The following is a 22,011-nucleotide window of genomic DNA, read 5'->3' on the forward strand; positions in this document are numbered from 1 at the left end:
CCCCCTTTCCAGTAATATGCATCTTCTAATTATTAGTAGCAGCTTAGTGCTTGCATGGGTCTGCAAAAACAAGCTTTTCTATCCACAAGACACGGTTGACCTTGAATGCGAGGCGCTACGACGGAAAAAGCAAATAACAAGGCATGCCTGTCTGTTCTGTCGTTGCGGCACTTTTGATGAGAGACAGACAAGTATTGCAAATACTGTATACACACCAGGGCCCGTAGAGGAATTATCCATAATTACCACAACGCGATTAAACGAGTTTTAACAAGGAAAAAAGATGCAAAGAAAGGTGGCAAATTTAGTTTCCCCTCTGAGCGAGTAAAAAGGGGGAACAGCTGACCGAGTTGACTGCCCCTTTCGTTCACATGTGGACGGCAAGGACAGGATTATGATGGATGGTGATGATGACGATCAAAGACACGGGCCAGAGACGTTTGGCATTTGTTCTGGAGATTGCAAAGAACTGGTCGGCCTTGTCTTGCTCGCCATGATTGACAAGATGGCGACGACCAGACAGAGAGATTGACCTCTTCCATTCCCCTTTCTAGCCACCATCTTGCACATCCATCTCCCCGGGCGCTTCCGTCTTGGCTTTTTTTTATAGTTTTGCACATCTCCTCTCCATACTGACAATCTCTGCTTGTATCCATACCTCTCTGTTTATCCTTTATTATGCTTTTCTTCCCACCAGTCCCTCTTGCCCGCGTTTTTTGGACAAGGTACCGGCCCTGTGTCGTTCTAGAACCACGTCAATCCCATGAACCCTGAATTTCCCTTTTGGCTTATCTTTTTTTTTTTTTTTAACTCGTTGCACTTGTCCTCCGTAGCGTCTCTGGCGCTGCCGCAGCAGGCCAGCCGTTTTGTAACTGTAACGGGCGGGAACGCCACAACTGAAGATTTCCGATGGGATTGCATCTCTTTCGTGCCTCTGGGCGATGTCAAAACGCCAAGCCGAAAGGCTAATCACAACATGTCCAGCCCTCTGCTCTTGCTTGACATGCTCTTCTATATAATCTGCGTTATTGGTGTATGCTGTTACGAATATGTTATGTACGCTGTCCTCAAAGACACAACTCAAATAATACATGCACCCTTTCCTTCCGACATGACCCGCCAACTCATCCATGCACATGCGTCTGCCTGCATGTTTATTTCCCTTGTTATTTTCCCTTTGTCTTGTATCAACAAGGCGGCCGCGTGGGAAAACCTTCACCTCCCTCTTCTGACCCCTGCCCGTGGGCCGTCCGTGTCGCTCTCTTATCCAACATGTACGTAGTATCCGTGTCCCTATATCTTTGTGGCACGACGCCCAGCCGATGCAGAGGACCACCATGTCATCATCATCCGTCCATCATACGGTCCGGCCGCCTTCCGTCCGTCTCTGCTTGAAACGGACGAAAGGGGGACACACTGCCTTGTCATCCCATCCCATTTTCTTGCAGATAAAATAAGCCCAGCGCAACTTTGCGTCGAGTTGTGCAGCCAGCAAGGGTTAATACTGTATGTACTGGTAAAGTACTCTATATGCTAACAACCTGGGGCTTGCTTTGTGTGGGAACCCAGGCTCGCCCGCCCCTCCCCTCCTCTTCTCACCCCCGCATAGCGATGATGCCGGTAACGAGTTATGGGTGGTGGCTTGATTCAAGCACACAAAAGTACGTCCCAGTTAGTATTCAGAACCAGCAAGAAATGCAAGCATAAAATGGGAAAATGCAACGCCCGTGGAATCCTGGTCCTCGCGGTGGTTGGCTGTTCGAACGAAGAGATATACACGGGTACGTCTGACGTCACAACGGTACCTGCCATTCTTAGCGTACTGGCCCGGCCGCAGGTACTTATGTACATACATAGTTGAGAGGCTAGTTCAGGCAGGCAGGCGTGAAGGTCACGCAGTGACGGCACAGAGCAGCTCTCCCACAGACCGACCAAGGAAATGTTTTGCTGCATGCAGAGACAATATTCCTCCTTCAATTCAGATAAGAGATACACTTTAAATAGATTATCACGCACCAAGTACAAAAAATAGAGAGGATAAACAGATGCATTGCAGATTGCTTCACAAGTACATGAGGTACTTACTTCCCGTACCTGCAAATGGGTGGGGGGGGGGATCAAAATCCCTGTATTCAGAGCTAATCCTGAAAGGGAAGGGGTGTGTGTCCAGATAGCGGGGTGCGCTAAACTAATTTTATGGGGGAGCGAGTGTGGAGGGACCCGGCCCCGCTCCCCACGACCCAAGGACGTGGAGGTACCCAATCTGTACTTGAGCCGCGCCGCCGGAATGTATGATCAAGGCTTGTAGCCGACTAGTTCCCTCGCGATGCGTCTTAGCGCAGAACCACGCTGCGCCGCGACGTCATTCTCTGTCTTGCTGATTGGATCGATTGAACCGGAATTCTGGGACCTGGTGTGTGTTGTCTTTTTCTCCTCCAACTATATTCGTCTCTCGCACAGTACGTGGCTACATACTAGGTATTGGAGCATCTCTCTTTCTGCGCCGAGTTAGTCTAGCAAGAGACATGGGAAACCGCACATGTGTATTCTTGTCTTTGATTGCGTCTTCATTCAAGACGGCCATTGACTCACCGCACGTTCCTTGCACATCTTGCTTGCTTGCTTGCTCCTAGTATTAATGCCGCAACACTAAACCTCTCGGCTCTCGCTGAACCCTCACTATCAACAAACTTGCCTCTACGACCAAGATGGACATAATGACCGGTAATTTAGAAACATCCCAAATGAGGCCCCAGTTTCAATCCTCCGGGCATTCTAATTCCCAGGCGCCACTGACGTCCTTGATGGTGCCTGCCCCCTTGCGAGGAGAATCAGGGACTGAATCGCAGGCCAGCGAGCCTATACCTGGTACAGGCCTGGTACAGGTAAAAACTCGGAGCGTGTAAGAGAACAATTGAGCTATCAAGCAGTCGCCCGCTCAATCCTCATGCTCCTCGCGTTTGAGCCAAAATAAAGAGTGTCACCCCCGGCGGCCAATTTAGTGCGATGATGCTGTCAGTGGCTTTTTTTGACTTCCTTCCAGGCTCGGTGTAAAAGAGGTTCTTGGTTTCTAAATCGACGTCATACCAGTAAACGGAAAAGGAAGGCGTGAAGAGGCGTGACGAGGCGTTTTCAAATCAAGATCTCTCCAAAGGGGACACCACATCTCTATTATGCAATAAGTCTAATGAATCCTTGCAAAGTTGCAACCCCCTCCACGGTTGATCAAAAAGGCTTGTTTTTCTTCGCTCTTCTCCAACGATCGTCATCAGTTCGGGAAAGGGGCACGTGGTCAGCAGGCAAAAAACAAAGATGCAGGCAGAATGCATGACGTAGAAACGAGCCCGTCCGTCCGGGTGGTCAGCATACCGGGTGTGTGCGAAGAAAGAACTTGTACCGTGTACTTTGTGATCATCCTTGCCTGTAAGAGTAAAACACGACATGTGTGATGATTTGCAAATTCTCTTTGGCCCGCCTGTTGCTTTAAATAAACTCGAAACGTTGCTTAGCTCCCAGCTTACGTTGCCGTTATCAGAATCCACGACCCTGGTCCACGGGTCAGTTCAGGCAATCTCAAAGAGATAATAAGAAAGAGTGTCTTTTGGCAGGCTGCGACGGCCGGGCCGGCCGGGCTGTTGGCTCCTTCTGAATATTCTTCCTCACATCCTGGTTTCCACAGCATGCGGTTGGTCTGGTGAGAGTCCCGGCGGTTACAGAATCCCGTAATTTTATGCCCTGTATCGAGATCATCCGTCATGCCACCTGGTTCGGCTACACCTAGAACGGTAGCATCGCCGGATTGTCGCAGGCCCTCTTTGTCACATGTAGGGCACGGCATAGATGCAGAAGGTCTTCTGTCCTATACTCCCGGCCAACTATCATGCCCATCACGAAGGGCGGGGGGGGGGGAAGGGATAGGCCTTCCTTACTCGCTCCGCGCGACGTCGGCCAGCTTCCTCCGCCGTTCCCATCCGGTTGGGAACGGCAGTGCCGGACGAGCAACGCCTCCTTTCATCCCGGAATGCCCTGCCGGCGGCTGAGCCGGCACATGATACACCCTTTCCCCCCGGGTTGGAGGACCCCCGTGCTACTAGGCCCCCCTGTGCCATCTAAGGCAGGAGGTCGTCCCTGTCGTCCTGGGCCTCCGGTTGCTTCCGAAACAAGAAGGTTGTTGAAGGAAGGGTACCGTCCTGTACGAGTAGTGATTTTCTAGGCGACGATCTCTTCAATAACTATGAGACCATTCCAATAGGGTGCTGGTGGACAGCACTTGGACTGGGCAATACCTTGTGTCCCTTGGTATGACTTCATGCCATTTCGATGCAACGCGTTCCTTTTTATGTAACTTGTTACATTCGAGTAGTAGCTGGCCTGTATATATGGACGCTGCAGATAGGAAACTGCATGACTTAATCCAGCCATGAATAGTTATAAATCGGGTACTCGAGCTGCTAATACGTCCTGATATTTTTTCATCTTTTATCTACGTGGTATATTTTGCTTTGATTTAATTATCCTCCGTTGTCTTGACTTGTATCTTTTACTTCCCCATCTTCTGACTGGACGATTCCTGGCAGCCGTCTTCAGTAATCACAAGTTGAGCTTTACACGTAAAAGAATTGATTAATTAATACATGACGTGTTTAATACTGGCATGTGTATCTGCAAAGGTATGAGCCATGTCAAAGGCCACCTTACTATTGCCCAATGCCCTTGATATCTGAAGACAATTTATCACTTGCTGTTGACAACATAAGATTGGGAATCTGAAAAAAAAATTACTCGATCAGATTACGCTATCAAAGCTCCTAATTTAAGAGCTGGCTTTTCCTTTTCGCAATGCTCTGTGACAAACAACAAACAGATGTTCCAGCCTTGGGACTTCGCCATCTCGTCTTTCATCCCTAAACTCGCCTCTCGCTAGAAATAGAATTCGTCGACCATTACCACGCCTCTAGCCGGAGTTGAGTTGGCTAGTTGTGCCAACTTGGACAGGATCAAGATAGATTAATAGCCTGGGTGGCGGAGGCTTTCTTGAGAGAATGAATATACATGTCGCTTGCAGGAGCGGTGCGTAGGCATTTAGCAGGAAGGAGAAAGAAGTAACAAGAATAAAGGGAAAGAAGGGAAAGAGACTGAAGACTCTTTTGAGAGAAAGAAAGAACGATGGTGATAAACGCATTGTGTTGCAGGAAATTGGTATATAACCTTTTAAGTCGTGACCTCATGATATGTAAAAACAAATTGCAGAGGTGGCAATGTTGCTTGCCGCGGCTTGCAATCGCAAGTGTGAAAGTTCAAAAGAAAAAAAAGAACAGAAATGCCGAATAAAAATCATTCCGTATTATATCCAAACGCCAGATGAATGCACGGGTGGCCACTCCATGCTATACAGCTGGTGAGCCACCAGGACGCACTCTACCCAGAGACTCGAGTAGTTCTCTGGGGGGGACTCGCTGGATGCCGCTTCCGCGATCACGCATTGACGTCGGCGCGCGAACATAGCCTTCGCGCTTCTTTCTGAGACGGTCAAGAACAACGCCGCCGACGACCATGAGTAAGATAAGTGCGAGCGAAATGGCCAGCCCGATAAGGACGATAAAGACCAGTGGCATATGCCTGTTGTGCCCAATCTTATTAGGCCTCTGCGAAAAGATTCTACCAATGCTGCCGGTGCCTTTGTTGTTGCTTGTCGTCAAGGCATATGGTACGTAGTGTGAGCCATTAAACAGGCAAGCCGAGACAGAGCCAGTATTGGGCAGGTCTATAGCCCCGGTGATCATGAGAGCTTGGTCCGTTTCTAACAAAGGGGCGCGGTCGTGGCTTTTAGTAAGCTGGAACACTTGAATACTGCGAAGGACAGTGGTGTTGGGAAGCTTCTGCTCAACAGAACGCCAATTGCTTCCGTCCCACTTCATCAAGAAGGTCGAGTTATCTTTAAGCGATGTGCCGCCAATCCAGAATTGCTTGAGATCCATGCTTGCTGGAGTTATAACAGCAACAGGACCTGGAACTTCTTCAATGCGAGGGAAGTCAGTCCACGTCTGTTTCACTGGGTTGTAATAGGCGAGAGGCTTAGAACCGCTCGAACTGGCGACCAGGTCACCCGCAACGAGGATGGAATCAGTACTGATCCATTGCAAGCCAGTAACCTGACCTGTGATCACGGTGCCCGGCCGAGTCCACTGGTCATCGTCGATGTTGAAGACGCAGAGTCCAGGGCAGTCTAGGGCGCCGGCTTTCTCGAAGGAGCCGCCAACGAAGACTTGATTGCCGCCGCTGGGTCGAACAGCAATGGAAGTAACAACACCATCACCGCCCGTAAGACCAGCGGGTTGGTGAGAGAACTGTTTGGCATCGAGGTCCCAGGCAATAATGCCATGGGCGTCCATTCCATTAACTTTCCCAGATACCTGGCCACCGGCAAAAAGGATATTCTTCCAAAGATCGACTGCAATGAATGAGGAATTATCGTTAATACCGTCTGGCAATCCACTTGTCTTGTTGCCCTGCTTGGCATCAATAAAGACTAGGTTGTGAATAGTTGAATCATTGTTCTGTCCCTGTACGGTGAAGTGGCCCGCCAAGATGGTAAGACTCTCGTCGGTATTCTCATAAAAAGTTCCTGTGGAAACGCCAGCCATGCCGCCGTCTCCCCCAAGGCTTCGTTGTCGCTTGCTAGATGAGGGCGCCTTGGAATCTATCTTGACGGGGAATTTGCCGAGACCATCGGAGGTGAGGCTAGCGACGCCGTCAACTGCCAGTGTAGAGACGTCGATAGATCCGGCGAGGAGAGAATTGTTACCACGAAGGTCCAGGTACGAGGCACTCAGAGTGCCGCTATATCTGGGGACGTTATGTTCCGAGTTGTGCAGCCAAATATTCTGCGAAGGCACCCATAAAGCGACACCATCAACCTGGGTTGATGGGACGGTGCCATAGCCATTAGAGTGGGTAAAAGCACCAGTAAACGCGATGACTGTTTCCGGTTTGCCTTCGGTGGTATTGACGCGAAGGAGAACGACGTAGTCGACAGAGCCATCAACACCGGCACCAAGAGGGGACCAGGTGTCGCTATCGGGGTCGTAAACGGCAACATTGTTGATGCCCTTGGTGTCGTTGGAGAGTGTGTTCGAAAATGATCCGCCGACGTACAGCTTGCTATTATCCACTTGCATGGCCACAACGCGACCGTTCAGACCACCATTAAGATTCTTTGCTTCGCCTCCCTTGCTCGAAATGGCCAGAATGTTTCTGTGACTTTTTGAACTAAAATTGCCGGCAATATAGGTAGTGTCAGATGAGGTGGTGAGTGCTTTTACACCAGACGACTTATCGAAGCTATAGCCAAGCTTGTTGATGGCAGAGCTATCGAGGCTTCGCTCATCAGGCAGGGGGCCTTGGGGGTCAAAGTCAAATAAACCGTTCAAGCCGCCAACAGAATTGATGAGAGTAAAGCCGACCTGTTGGGCAACAACAACAAGATCTTGAACAGTCTGATCGCCGGCAGGGCTCAGTGTCACGCTGGCTTGGAATTTGTCGGAAGTTTTTTCCACAAAGCCGAAGTAGATTTGGTCATATTTGTCAAAGTTGTTTGTCTGGAACAGTTGTGTCTCGAATTCGGGTTGGGCTGTTCCGCTAGACATGGATCCGGAAACATAAACTCGGCCGCGATTGGCACAAGTGCCATCCGCTATACAACCAGGCGTATATAGGTTGATGGAGTAGTTGCCAGATTGTGGTACATTGGGGTAAAAGGTGACGGAAGCGTTTGAGCCCAGACGGCCATCGTTGACAGAAATCCTAGCGGTAAGATACTGAGCGTTGCTTTGGAATGCTGGCGACTTTTGCCAAGGCCCAACAGTAGATGCAGAGGAGACAGTGCCGGACTTGGTACGGCACTTGGGCTCGTTGAACTCGTTGATGGCGTAAGAGAAGATGTTGTCTTCAAAGATTTGCACACCTGCAAGACCAGCTGCGGTGCCGAACCAGTCCAAAATATCGATGCGAATCTTATCCATTCCAACGACGTTGACAAAATAGAAATCCTGGAACTGAATCTTAGGGTCGTTGCTGAGAGGGCAAAGGCGGTCGCAGGTGGCGTTTTTGCCCGTACTGGGATCGACATAGGTCATGTTCATAATATTTGTCAGGCCGTTAGGAAAACTTTGGATATTGAAAGTCTTGGTGCCGTAGTTCTCGATATGCGTGTTCCAAATTCGAATCTTGGTCGGCTCAAAACCGAAGCCGAACTGAGCCTCCCAGTATCCCGGACTATCGTCCTGGAGAAGCCAGGTGCTTCCCTGGGCGTCGGAGCCACTGGAGCAAACAACATTGGCCGGATCGCTGAAGCCAGCTTTGGAGGAGCTGCCTTGGGCGTTGATTTTGGCAGTTGCCAGGTTAATAGTTTGAGAGTCACGCCAACTGTCGTTTGTCGTGTTGTAATTTCCAAGGCCGGTGAAGCTTCCGCCGAAAAGAATATGGCCATTGTCCATTTTAGTAATGGCCGCGACGGGTCCATTGAAGCCGACAAACGGCAGGTTTTTGAAGCCATCCTTGCTATTCCACGAGATTGCGTTGGTCGAGTTGCCACTCTTGAAGTTGCCACCGATATAAACAGTGTCAGTGGCGTCGTCGCAGAGAATAGCATTGACCTCGCCTTCGAGGCCATCGAGAGTCGTGACTTTGCTGGCGTCGACATCGTAGATTCCAATAGCTTTTGACTGTTTGCCACCGAGAGAAGTAAAGTTACCCCCGATAATTATGCCGTTTGTTTTGCTCGAAGTGGCATTGTAAAGACACAAGGCTCGAATGGCAGCATCTGTTTGAACGGCAGGTAGTAGAGCACCGTTGGGCAGCTCGGAGAGGAGGGCTTGGCTTCCATTGGCACTGCGAGTCTGGCCGCCCTGTCCAACGTATTGGTAGAGAGAGATGCCGCCAAAATCGCCCGCAATGCCAATCTGTCCAAGCTGGGAGAAGTCGAGATTCGCCGGGGGTGCAGGGACGGGAGTGGCTGCGTTTGCCAGTATGGATGTGACTGTTGTGAGGAGAGTGAGCACGGCGCCATGTCGCTGGCCATGGCGCGCGGAGCGCCGGTGGCCATACGGCAACCGCATGGCAGGCTTGTTGATGCGTATTCGCGTTAGAGAAGAATCGGATCGAGTCGAGTAACTAAAAAGTATGGTACGGTAGGGCACGAGATGTGTCGAGGGGGCTAGACGCGAATTGTTTGCCGTCTATCGATGCATCAGGTGGTCGCGAAAAAGGAAATTAGGGATGGCAAGGCAACGAGGAGGTGAGGAAAATTAGGGGTGTGATAAAGCGTGGCGACCGCAATTAGGCAGCGCAAAAATAGGCAACCGTGATATAACGAATGTAAAAGAGCGTGATGGTGAGAAAGTCAAATGCCGAAGGGCTGGAAATTGGCTGAAGAGCCCTTGTTTGTTCAAAAGAGAGTTTGTTTGAATGGAAATGGCTGGTGACGAGGGAAGGCGGCAGGCGGCAGGCGGTGGAGGAGGAGGTGTCCGTCGTGGTGGTGCGACCGCAGCTGCCGACTGGGCCAAGCTGGGCTAGGCTGGGCAAATAGGCAGGGCAGAATGAACGGAAGGGAGAGACAATGAGCACTGAACAGAAGTCAGGGGAATACCTCACTAGTCAATCCGCAGTCCAAGTGCATTTCAAGGCCCAAACAGAGCCCAATACCGCCAAGGATAGGGGAAACGAAAAGTGCGTTCGGTGGCCTCCCTACTTTTTCATGCTGCTGAAGAATACGAGAATCCTTCTTTCCTTTGGCAGCCACCCCGTAACTTACAGCTTGTTTTTGTGCCTGACGGGAGCACAACAGCACTAGGACGGATCCGGAAAGGTCTTGATGCGAGCGACGCCTGGAATTGGGCAGCGGGCCACTAATAAACAATAAAAAGGCCACTGAGGCCCGAGCAATCGACAGGGCGGTTTCGGGATTTCTGGCGGGCCCATCCGCTGGCTTTGGTACTGCATTTTGATTGGCCAGACCGGTCGTGATTAGGTGGATCCCGGCGCGGGTGATGATGCCATGCAACACTCCAATTCCAGCACTCTAATTCGTACTGGCTCTGGCCTACGGCTCTAAAAACAGAACGACAATGAACAAGCAGCATAAAGAAACACTCCGCGGTGAAGAAGGCACAACCTTGCCATATTTCCTCCGCGTCTACGGGGCACTTCGTCGATACAGGCCGAGCCTGCACTGAGAGCCAAGCAGCTGGAAACTCGACTCCCACCAAACCAAGCAATCAAAGTCGAGATGAAGATGAAACCGCCTCTTGTAATGCAATGCCAGTGCTCCCCACGTAACTTGCTGAAACAAAGTTTTTGTCCGCTACGAGCCAATCCTCACCTAGAAAGCTGCCAAATGATTGCTTGCAACACCAAATTGCCGCCTTGTGTCCCATCATGTGCATCCTGTCGCCGACGTTGGAGCCCATGTCAGGAGAACTTGAGTCGCAGTTCACATGATCAGCTGTTAACCTCTGCGCCCTAGAGAATTTGTATGATCCCATCAAGATGCTCCCGCGGTACGACGATCTTGTAGTTCATTTGATGAGCTCCCGCCTGTACGACTACAAAACACAAATTAAACAAGCTGCCGAGGAAGCCCCGGGTTAGTTCGAAATACTCAAGGTTGAAAGAGGTCTGTTGCCTGACGTCTGATCATCTCCAGGCGTGGCTGGACATTGGTTTTGCTGAGACTTGTAGTCACTGCATATGCAACCAGTTCGCCTGAAGAGGTCTAGAGGCTACAATCCGTATTCTATGTACGTTGATCGGTCCAATCAGTGCTACTTGAAATGCTTCTCTGATTTGCTTAGTGTAAACCCATGCACACTCTGCAGGCTAAGGGAATAAGGCTCCCCGTGATGAAGTTCAGATGATGAGGCTGCGCCCTTGACAACGGGCCCCAGATGCCATTATTAAACAGTCGGCTTCGCATATAAGTACCGAAAATTTCAAATATCAAGAAATATCATGATTTCTCCTCTACTCTCACTTTCACAACATATCTGTGTCCCGTCCACCGAGATAGAAAGCCACTTTACGTTGAAATGCCCGTTCATTCGCTAAAAAAGTAAGCAGTCTCAACAGATCAAGTTTACAGATCAAAGTGTAATAGTATACTGACAAATATAATCTAGAGTCCAGGCTTTCCATGATGCCGTGAAAGCGCATTCGACGGTGTTGGTTGACTTTTTTGCAGTATGGTGCAGGCCGTGTAAGGCGTTGGCGCTGTTAATAGAAGAGTACGGGCCAAGGGATGTTATTTTCCTGGCGGTTGCCTAACTAACTATCGTCGCAAAAGATACTCCAATGACAAAAACTACAATGATGTCTTCTTCGTTAAGAGCGACGTGGATGCACTTCCGACTTGACTGATGATCTCGATGTCCAAGCCATGCCGACACTCATGCTGTTCAAACAGGGAAATAAAGCGGACACAGTCATTGACCCCGGCAGGGCTCAACTTGCCGCATTCATTAAGGCTTCTCTGAGCTGGGAGGTACTATGCAGACACAATTTTCTCTAGTTACAGGCATAGATACAGGTGAGCACAGGGGAACTTGCTCTTGGTGGCTCCAGGCATGCAGTCCTTCGCTGTAGGCCTACTGCGAAAACAATGCCAAGAATGAGATCCCAACTGTCAGATCCTTCCCGTTGCCGACCTTAATCGCCATCTTGGCCAGAGTATCGACTCTTGTATGCCCGTGGGCTCACGAATTCGCTGGCCTTGCCAGACCACATGCCCAGCTTCTTCCTCTTCGCATCCGCCTCCGCCTTTTCGTACACGCTCTTCAGGCCACCAAACTCGGCGCCCGACTTCGCCTCGTATGTCGTCGCCAGTCCCCGCTTCACCAGCTCCAGCCCGACGTTGCGGCGCATCAGGAACCGCCGCACGTAGACGGTCGCGACGACGCGGTTGTACTGGTCTCGCTTGTAGATGTGCGCCCGCACGTTTCGGTGAAGGATGTAGTCCGTCAGCCACTTCAGCGCCTCGTCCGCATACGGCTGCGCCGGTCGTCCGAAGTGGGCTCCCTCGGGCGCGTCGATGCCCGCGAGTCGTATTGAAATCTGCGACGTTGCTGTCAGCCGCAAAGAAGGGCGCGCGCGCAACAAGAGGTTGTTGGCCTCTGCACATCCGGGGCCTTACCGTGCGATCTTTGAGGTCTCGTCGCTTTTCGGGCACCTTGCGGAGCCAGCCCCAGCCTACGGCCTTGCCGCCGGGCGTGTGGAACAGGTGGAAGCCGTCGCCGTCGCCGACGCTCGTCACGCGGCCAAACAGCGTCTTCTTGCGAAACGCCGACTGCTTGATGAATGCTGCGCCGGGGATCCGCCGCAGGTAGTTTGCGTAAAGTTGCAGCGCGGCAAGACCGACCAGCGAGGACATCACCACAGGTGCCCATTGTTTGGCTGCGTCAAACGGGTCCGCGACCTCGCCGAGCGACTTGTCCCATGCAATCGGTCGTCGCGTATCATCGTGCTCGGGTTTGTCGCGGTCGGGTGGCGAGGATCCGAACGGCCATACCATTGTCTGTCGCGACCCGGAGGTCGGATTCTTGAACCTGCAGGGGATGTGGTTGTTGTCGGGAAAAACGAACGTCAGTCGATCGAAAGCTGGGGATCACCTGGGGGTTCTCCACTTCTGGGATGTCACACCACAAGAACCACCCATTCTCGGCACGTTTCCATTAAGCATTAGAGATTATCCTATGTGACAAATAATAGTTGAAGTATTCGTGTATATCGGGACAACCCAACGAAATAGTCACCCCTAAATTATAAATTATCGGGCGTAAAGTAGCGCAGCAATGCTTGACCACCGGCAATAGGGTAGCATTTCCATGAGGCAGCGACACAGGGCACCGCAGGGCACCTGATAACCGATAACTAGTCAACCATTACATGTTCAAGCCCGTCGATCAAAGAAATACTTCGTGTTAGTTGAAATATTTGAATAAATCAGAAATCAGAAGTCACATCAATGCAACATGAAAGCAACGTAGATCGCGCAATGTGGCTATGGCGTTATGTGTGAATGTGTCCATTGGCTATATCCGTCTACAATACTTGGAGATGTGCCGAAATCCTGCAATGACCGGCTCCAAACCTGCCCATTTGATTTTGAACCTAACCTTGCACCTTGAAAGATCTCCCAGTCGCGGTCTTGCGCTCGCGCTCCTCATTCTCGGGTCGTGCGCGGCGAAGAACTGCTCGCCCGTTAGTACCATCACAAGGGTTATTGGGACTAGGAATAGCAGCATACCCTGGAGAAAGTCCGCGGTCCTCTTGCGCATACGGGAGTGAATATAGGCCTTGGAAGCTTTGATGTGATAGTGGAAGTAGTCGCGGAATGTCTGGATGTGCGAAATGACTTGCTCCATCCGCTGAGGAGTAAGATGCATAGGGAAGAGGACTGTAGATGTTAGCCAGTTCTTTGATACAATGAAGACAAAGAGAAAGCTTACCGAAGGTGACGTAGCCAATCTCGCCAGTACCAGTGCTCTTAACGCCAGGCACGCCCTGGAGCTCAAGAGGTGGGTCGGTGCGGAACAGCACTTGGGGTGCATTTTGGATTGCACGTCTTCGCGCATCCACGAACTCCTGAATAAAGACCTTGCCGAATACCCTGTCTGTCTCTTCTCGGAAGACCGTGCTGAAGATGACGGTGACATGGTCGTGTGCAGCCTTGACATAGATTGCCTCCTCTTCACGGTAGTGTATAGCCTTGACCTGGCCACCGTTTCGAATATCCTGCGGCGCCTCTTCCGATGTGAACTTTGCGGCCTCCTCCTTAAGCTTGTAGTGTTCTTCGTAGGCTTGCTCGAGCGGTGCAGCCATGGCATTGCGTTTTAGTAGCGCAAACTTAAGAGCCAGCGCATCGCGTTCCTCTGAAGGAATTGTAAGCAAAATACATCAGTCAAAATTTCCAGGTAGGTATTAGCTGACTATACACACCTTTACCTTCTGGCAGGTTCTCCAAGTCAATCAAGACGGAAAAGTCATAGCCAGCCTCAACGGGACAGATGTAGTCCCCGTACTCTCTTTGCAAGACCTGTTCAGCACCGTACTGAACAAGATCCGCAAAACATCTTATTTGAAGCGAAAGGAGAATCTTGGTTTTCGTCTCGGGAAGAGTTGAGATGTGGAATGTAACGCCGTCGAAGTCGGATACTGTCTGGTCAATGGAGGTCTGCGGGGCTCTGCGCACTGGTTAGAGAGAAGCGGCATGAGATTGAAATCGCAAACCTACCCAGAGAACCGTTCGGTCAAGACCGATTGAATAAGAACGTTCTGGTAATCGAGGAGAAGCATCGTAAGGTATGCCTGCGGTGATACTGAAGTTCGTCGGTGGGAGCTGGTAGCTTGTTGACGTCTCCTGGTGGGGCTGGAGGGGAGACTCAACGTCAACCACCAGCCACACTGAGCCACGTGATGTGATCGGTAGGCAGCTGCTGGAGTGGCTCAGCAGCAAGCTAATCGATAACCAGAAAAAAAAAATACCACTTAGACCGTCGCAGCCCGTGGTTCAACTTTTTAGTGATGATCTCCAGTAAGGACCAATTTTGGTCGGACAATATTCACAATGGTTAAATCGTACTTGTATGTAAGGCTCGTGGGCTTTTAGTGATATTTACTGAACGAGAAAACAGGAAATATGAGCATGCCAAAGCCTTTGGCGTGGTCGCATCAAGCAGCTCGAACATTGTCTGGATTGCGAACGATCGGAACGGCTCTGGCGTTGGCCAAGCGGTTGTCGCCGCGAACGAAGAGGTTCTTTGCTGGGATATAAAGAAGGGCGAACTGCTGAGCCGTTGGCGCGATGACAGATGCACTGTTCCCGTCACCTGCATTGCGCAGAGCCAGACTGACAAGGACGTTTTTGCGGTCGGTTACGAGGACGGTAGCATTCGCCTTTGGGACAGCAAGATTTCTACCGTCATTGTGAGCTTCAACGGCCACAAATCGGCCATCACCAAACTTGATTTCGATAAAGCCGGAATTCGACTCGCAAGCGGATCGAAAGACACCGACGTCATCATATGGGATCTGGTTGCCGAAGTTGGGCAATTCAAGCTGAGAGGGCACAAGGATCAAATTACTGGCCTGCGGTTTATCGAGCCAGATGCTCAAGTCCAGGACGAAGACGGTTCTCGTGCGATGGTGTTGGATGGGGAGAAAAGCTCGGACGGCTTCATATTGACGACTGGAAAAGACTCATTGTTGAAGCTTTGGGATCTCTCCTCTCGACACTGCATCGAAACACACATGTCACAGACGAATGGCGAATGCTGGGCCCTCGGAGTCACACCGAGTTTAGAAGGATGCATCACGGCAGGAAACGACGGAGAGATGAAGGTTTGGTCGCTTGACGTCAGCAGTCTGGCTGCCAGTGCTGGCAGGGTTGACGTGGCTGCTACAAAATTTATCACCGATCGCGGAACCCTGCATCGACGGAATAAGGATCGCGCTGTGGAAGTCGAATTTCACCCTAAAAAGGACTATTTCGCTGTCCACGGCTCAGACAAGGCCGTGGAGATATGGCGCATAAGAAGCGAAATAGAGGTCAAGAAAGGTCTTGCCCGCAAACGACAAAGGCGTCGCGCAAAGCAAAAAGACTCAAAGCAGGACGAACAGGAAGCTGAGGAAGACGACGCTGCAGTGGATGCTGCATCAGCAGATATCTCCGACGTTTTTGTTCAATATGTTATGATTAGAACGGGAGGTAAGCTGCGCTCTGCTGCTTGGGCTGTACCAAGTGGACAAAAGGATCTTCATCTCCTGGTTGGCACCACAAACAACCAGTTGGAATACTTTAAAGTCCAGTCGAAGGAGAAGAGCGAAAAGAAGTCGAAGCAAGATATCCCCGATTACACGCGAGCCCTCTCCGTCGACCTCCCTGGTCACCGGGCTGATGTTAGAACACTTTCGCTGAGCTCTGACGATAAGATGCTGGCAACGGCAGCAAACGGATCGCTAAAAATATGGAACATCAAAACCCAAGCTTGCATCCGCACCTTTGAATGCGGATATGCTCTGAGCTGCGCATTTCTTCCCGGAGACAAAGTTGTTGTTGTCGGAACCAAGAGCGGCGAGCTGCAACTGTTTGATGTGGCTTCGGCTGCTCTTCTCGATAGCGTTGAAGCCCACGAAGGCGCTATTTGGTCCTTGAATGTTCACCCGGATGGCCGCTCCGTGGTGTCTGGCAGTGCCGACAAGTCAGCTAAGTTCTGGGATTTCCGCATTGTCCAAGAGGAGATTCTGGGCACGAAGAGAACGACTCCCAAGCTGAAGCTGGTGCATTCAAGAACACTGAAGGTCTCAGATGATATTCTGTGCCTGAAGTTCTCACCAGATGGAAAGTATCTTGCCGCGGCTCTTCTTGACAACACGGTCAAGGTATTTTTCGTCGACTCTCTCAAACTATATCTTAATCTTTACGGCCACAAACTACCTGTGCTCAGCATGGACATATCGTATGACAGCAAGCTGATTGTCACAAGCTCAGCCGACAAGAATATCCGCGTCTGGGGTCTGGACTTTGGTGACTGCCACAAAGCCTTGTTTGGCCACCAGGACAGTATCCTGCAAGTTGCGTTCGTACCTCACAACTCAGACAACAACGGGCACCACTTCTTCAGCAGCAGTAAAGATCGGACCATTCGCTACTGGGACGGTGACAAGTTTGAGCAGATCCAGCGCCTTGATGGCCATCACGGCGAGGTCTGGGCCATAGCGGTGAGCCACAGCGGCAACTTCCTTGTCAGTGCAGCTCACGACAAGAGCATCCGCGTTTGGGACGAAACAGATGAACAGATCTTCCTTGAAGAAGAGCGCGAAAAGGAGATTGAGGAGCTGTACGAGAGCACCCTGACGACATCCCTTGAGCGGGATGAGGATGCCGCCGACGCCAACGGCGAGTTCGGCGCCGCCAGCAAGCAGACGACGGAGACGCTGATGGCGGGAGAGCGAATAGCCGAGGCGCTCGACCTGGGCATGGCCGACCTGAACCTCATGAGGGAGTACGAGCAGGCCAAGGAGGACAACCCGCACGCCCCGGCCCCCCAGCGCCACATCGTCTTCATGGCCCTCGGCAACATCACCGCCGAGGCGTACGTCATGTCGGTGCTGCAGAAGATCAAGGCCGCCGCGCTGCACGACGCGCTGCTGGTGCTGCCATTCGCGTCGGTGCCGATGCTCTTCACGTTCCTCAACATCTTCGCGCTGCGGTCCATGAACGTGCCGCTCACGTGCCGCATCCTCTTCTTCATGCTCAAGACGCACCACAAGCAGATCGTGGCGAGCCGCGCGATGAAGACGATGCTGGACGGCATCCGCGCGAACCTGCGGGCGACGCTCAAGAAGCAAAAGGACGAGATGGGCTTCAACCTGGCGGCGCTCAAGGTGGTGGGCATGCAGATTCGCGAGAACAGCGTCAAGGACTACGTGGACGACACGTGGGAGGAGGAGAACCAGGAGAGGAGCGCAAAGAAGCGCGGATTTGTACATGTAGCATGAGTCAAGGCGTTGGGTTGAAGATTATTTTGTTTGGGACTATATCTACTTGATGATAAATAGAACAAGACCTTCGAGAATTGTCATGCTGTATTTTCGGGGCCAGTGACTGATAGACATGCCACGACGCTCCACGAACCATTTGAATCATGCATCTGGATGACTTCTCCCTTCGCTTGCTCTTTTACAGAGGGCCTTTTCCAACTTACAGTGGCATGGACTGACTTACAGCGGGCTTACAGGTGTCTCTCCGCCACTGAAGCTCTGTACGGTTAGTGGGTCTCGATGCACGTGACGCACCGCCAACCGCCGAAGCTCGACAGTGCTTTGGGCCATCTCAACGACATCGCCAAAGGAACCTCATCTCAGGCCTGTGTAAAAAGTACACACCAGCAACAAACACTTCCAGTACCTCAAGAAAGACTATCCGTTAAGCAGCGCGCACCAAATCCCTTGCGACTTTCCTATCAGCGACGCGCGAATACCCAAAACCCTCTCAACCCCCCGCCATCCCACCTCGACCTCTCATCTCACACAATGCTCTTCTTCAGGTGAGTTCCTTTTCTTCAGGCGGCGCTCTCGATGGCAAGGCTGCAGAAATTTTCACCCCTACCATGTATACGACAACTACCGCTCTGGAATGAGGGCGCTAACGCGGACATGCTAGCTTCTTCAAGACGCTCATTGACCAGGAGGTCACCGTCGAGCTCAAGAACGACATCCAGCTCCGCGGCACGCTGAAGAGCGTGGACCAGTACCTCAACATCAAGCTCGACGACATATCCGTCCTCGAGGAGCTCAAGTACCCTCACATGGTACGTGTCCCCGCCGCTGGGCACGACGACCCCCGAACGTTGATCGTCTTGCTAAACAACAACGTAGAGCTCCGTCAAGAACGTCTTCATCCGAGGATCCGTCGTCCGTTACGTTCACCTCCCCGCTGCCTCGGTAGACACGCAACTGCTGGAAGACGCCACGCGCAGAGGTAAGCAGAGCTCTCCCTCTTCTTACGAAATGTTTCCCTACACGTCCGCCGCAGTTTGGCTAACGGCTTGGTGTCACAGAGGCTTCTACGCAACAAGCAAAGGCCAAGTAATGTGAAATAGAAATTGACCAAAAAGGAAAAAAAAAGAAAAACAGTTTGCTACATTATCATCCCAAACAGGCGTCTGATTATGTGATTCATGATAGGCTTTGTATGTGGTGCTATCTATGATGGGTTTCGTTAGGCGTTCAAGAAAAAGGTACTTATATACACACTGGAATACAAAATTTTTTATGCCAACAAAAAGATTTACCCAAGAATGCAAACTCCATGATACAACACACCCCCGACCATCAAATGCCAGCAACAACACCTCACCTCACCACCAAGCACCGCCACCATTGCTCGACTTCCCATCCCACAGCGCTACCTTGAGATTGTCAGCATCATCACGACCTTCAACCAGCGGCTGCACCAGCCCGCCCTTTCGCCTCTCCGCCAGCCACTTATCAGTCCACGCCTTCATCCGCCTCCTCGACTGTTCGCTGCCCACGTTCACCGTCGGGATCACCTTGTCGACCCGCACGCTCATCAGGAACAGCGCCAGCTCCCGGAAGCTGCTGTGCTCCGAGTACGGCACGCCGAGGCACATGGCCTCCTTGGTGCTGCCCCGCTGCGGCGCAAAGTCCGCCACACCGAAGCGCGTCCGCCAGCTCCGGCCGTGCAGCAGCTGCTGCGTCGGGATCGTCGACGGCGCCGCGTTCGCGCCCACGGCCTTGCTGCTGACCGGCCGAAAGTTCCAGCCAGAAGGCCGGAACCCTACGATCCGGCTAAAGTGAGGCTTGTAGCTGTTGAGATATTCCTGCAGCGTCTCGGCGCGGATTTCCATCAGCATCTGCATGTGGACTTGCGCCTCGATCGGGTTGGACGTCAGGAGGGATGTCAGCTCGGCATCACCGAGCTGCTTGCAGATTTTGATTTTCGACGGTGAGGCAAAAATCTTTGTGCGCAATGCCTTGGCAATGGCGACACATATGCGTTCTTTTCCGATGGAGTAAGTTCCGCAGACAATCAGCAGGCGTTGACCGAGCTTCTTTTTTGTTTCAGGCTTCTCCGGCTCTGCTGTTGAAGGGTTTTGGAAATATTTGCTGACAGCCTTGCCGGCGTCCTTTTTGACCGAGTCCCAAATGTCGTCCTTGCAGTTCGGGTCTGGCGAAATTTTTGTTACCATCTCAGCGCATGCTTGAATGACGTCGCTTTGCGGAGGAAAAGAGTATCGAGGGTTGAGATATGTGGTGTCAAGGTAGCATATGTCAATCTTTTGTCGTTTGAGCTTGCCGGTCACAGTATCCGCTACATCAGGCCGTAACAGAGGATGCTCAACATGATCCGGGCATGCTCTGAAATCACCACAGTGAAGAATTCGCTTCACGCTCTTGTTGTGTCGCTCGCCCACAACCTTCTCAAATAATAACAAGGAACTCCCCGGGCAGTGGTTTGCTGGTATCATGGTCACCTTTGCGCCGTCCGTGCCGGGGACGTCGTATTCCTTGTCGAAGTCCAGCTCAACGACCCATTTCGCTGCCGTGCGCAGCTGGTTCCTCACCAAACTGCCCGTGACCTTGCTGCAATATATCGGACCATGCGTCCAGTTGGCAGTAAGGCCAATGTAGTGATCACTATGGAAGTGACTGAGGAAGTACGCCTTGCAGCCCTCGACGGCCCCGTAGCGAAAGGCATCGACACATATCGAAAACCCGGGCATGATCTTGTAGAAGGGGCATGTTCTCATGTACGCTGGCCTGCCTCGTGATGCAGTCTCGGCGGCAGCTGCCGTCGACCAAGCCGTGTCCTCGGCATTGTTCGACATGAGTTGAGAGAATGCTGACTTTCCGCTGGAGCGTTGCCCCGTCAAGTCAAAGGGATTGGCTTGTCCGGGGCGCGGGATAGCAGCTCGCATGAAGCGCTTGCCGACCTCTGCGGCGGTCACCTCTTCCACTTCCGTGGGAGGTTCTGGCTGCTCAACGGGCTTCGGCAGGGGAGTTGGGTTGCCGTCAAGACAAGCATTGACATGCTTCGACGCCTCGTCCTCGGATACGGCCACTAGGCTAGCGGAGCAAATCGGGCAGGATGGTGCTGTGCCGTCCTCCTGGAACGGATCCTCCCCAAAAGTCTCGTGGAATAGGGTCATATCGCCCGACTCTTCAGCTTCCAGACGGGCTTGCTCCTTCATAAAGCGCCACTCGCGCATTTCGTCCCCTTCGAAGGACTCCATGTCCATCTCCATGTCCTCAAAGTCTCCAAATTCATCGGTGGCGTCGAAATTGCCACTTGTATCCTCATGTTTGAGGCTTGGGGGTTCTTTTCTGTCCGCTTCGTCCGCTACCACGTGGTTGTTGTCGCCGGCGACGGGCGCCACTTTGACGGGGGCCTTGTCGTCGTCCACAGCAAGTGGTGCGCTGGGGGATTTGACGGGAGGAGAAGGGACGGTTGGCTCGACATTAGGATCGTCCTCGTCATCCGAGTCCATGATAAATGGAGATATAATCTTCTTCGCTTTCGGCGGCTGCGCAGCTGACGTTTGTACAGGTGCTGCGGAATCAGCTGCAACAGGTACATGGAGAGTTTCGCTGACTCTCCGTCTCTTTTTGGGGGATTGCCGCTCTCCGGGGCCGGTGGTCTCGTCATTGTGACTGTACAGATCTTGGTCGGCGCCGTTCTCGGTGGCAACAGCGTCGCCAGAGTTTGGCTGCGGAAGAGTGCCCACGAACAGGGAGCCTTCTTGCTTTTCCGTCTTCTGGAAGAAAGTGAGGATGCTTCCGTTTGGTTTCGTAGTCTTCTTGTTCGTCTGGAAGGCGAAATTGGACTTGCGCGGCGTGGCCAATCGATTGCGATTTCCTAGAGGGACCATTTTTGCGGCTAACGGTCTGCGTCAACGGAGGGGCATTGATGGGGATGTATTCGTGAGCTTGGGCCTCCAATCGGCATCTAGAAGTGGGAAAATCATTCGTAGTCGACTAATTTTGGAGTGAGGGCTTCGGGGGTCCGGTCTGGTGTAGCTGTTGGTGGTGTAGACAGGATCAGTCGTGACGTCGACTCAAGAATCGTTCAGTGATGTAGTGGGGAGAGCTTGGGGACAAAAACGCGGTACAGCGCGATTGAGGCGATTTACAGTGGCGCGAAGTCACATGCACTGCTTTGGTTGTTATGGGCCACTGCAGAACTTTGTCCTCGTTCATGAAATCATTCATGAAAATAATGCGTAGTCTTAAAGAAGCCTTTTCCAGCAGTTGGACTTGAGACTCCATCACCCAGTTTGATTCTGGACCCTGTTGATGGATCAACGTTTCTACTAATATACCCAAGTCAGGTCGACTGCAGCAACCGGGAATGTCATGATCTTGACTACTACAACGTGAAGGTGCACTCACCGAGCATACGCATGCAATACACTTATATAGAGGTCAAGCCAAAAGGTC

At 51.8% G+C, this 22,011-nt stretch overlaps 6 protein-coding genes across 6 annotated transcripts; 2 read left to right on the forward strand and 4 right to left on the reverse strand.

Moving 5' to 3' along the window:
• Positions 1-5,387: 5,387 nt before the first annotated feature.
• On the reverse strand, positions 5,388-9,116 carry ISF_03787 (Galactose oxidase/kelch, beta-propeller; the record flags this gene model as incomplete). Its single annotated transcript, XM_018847393.1, has 1 exon — positions 5,388-9,116. One exon carries the CDS (start codon positions 9,114-9,116, stop codon positions 5,388-5,390), a length of 3,729 nt encoding a protein of 1,242 aa, XP_018705600.1.
• Positions 9,117-11,700: 2,584 nt separating this feature from the next.
• On the reverse strand, positions 11,701-12,562 carry ISF_03788 (nuclease (SNase-like); the record flags this gene model as incomplete). Its single annotated transcript, XM_018847394.1, has 2 exons — positions 11,701-12,105; positions 12,185-12,562. 2 exons carry the CDS (start codon positions 12,560-12,562, stop codon positions 11,701-11,703), a joined length of 783 nt encoding a protein of 260 aa, XP_018705601.1.
• A 599-nt stretch (positions 12,563-13,161) lies between these two features.
• ISF_03789 (ARP2/3 complex 34 kDa subunit) lies at positions 13,162-14,346 on the reverse strand (the record flags this gene model as incomplete). The annotated part of the gene is made up of 5 exons (XM_018847395.1): positions 13,162-13,241; positions 13,298-13,447; positions 13,500-13,922; positions 13,990-14,234; positions 14,285-14,346. 5 exons carry the CDS (start codon positions 14,344-14,346, stop codon positions 13,162-13,164), a joined length of 960 nt encoding a protein of 319 aa, XP_018705602.1.
• A 271-nt stretch (positions 14,347-14,617) lies between these two features.
• ISF_03790 (WD domain-containing protein) lies at positions 14,618-17,550 on the forward strand (the record flags this gene model as incomplete). Its single annotated transcript, XM_018847396.1, has 2 exons — positions 14,618-14,634; positions 14,685-17,550. 2 exons carry the CDS (start codon positions 14,618-14,620, stop codon positions 17,548-17,550), a joined length of 2,883 nt encoding a protein of 960 aa, XP_018705603.1.
• Positions 17,551-18,084: 534 nt separating this feature from the next.
• On the forward strand, positions 18,085-18,643 carry ISF_03791 (small nuclear ribonucleoprotein LSM2; the record flags this gene model as incomplete). Its single annotated transcript, XM_018847397.1, has 4 exons — positions 18,085-18,098; positions 18,215-18,362; positions 18,430-18,532; positions 18,612-18,643. 4 exons carry the CDS (start codon positions 18,085-18,087, stop codon positions 18,641-18,643), a joined length of 297 nt encoding a protein of 98 aa, XP_018705604.1.
• A 268-nt stretch (positions 18,644-18,911) lies between these two features.
• Positions 18,912-21,443, reverse strand: ISF_03792 (DNA cross-link repair protein; the record flags this gene model as incomplete). Its single annotated transcript, XM_018847398.1, has 1 exon — positions 18,912-21,443. One exon carries the CDS (start codon positions 21,441-21,443, stop codon positions 18,912-18,914), a length of 2,532 nt encoding a protein of 843 aa, XP_018705605.1.
• Positions 21,444-22,011: the final 568 nt, after the last annotated feature.

Source organism: Cordyceps fumosorosea (assembly GCF_001636725.1).
Source record: "Cordyceps fumosorosea ARSEF 2679 chromosome Unknown scaffold_7, whole genome shotgun sequence".
Lineage (NCBI taxonomy): Eukaryota > Fungi > Ascomycota > Sordariomycetes > Hypocreales > Cordycipitaceae > Cordyceps > Cordyceps fumosorosea.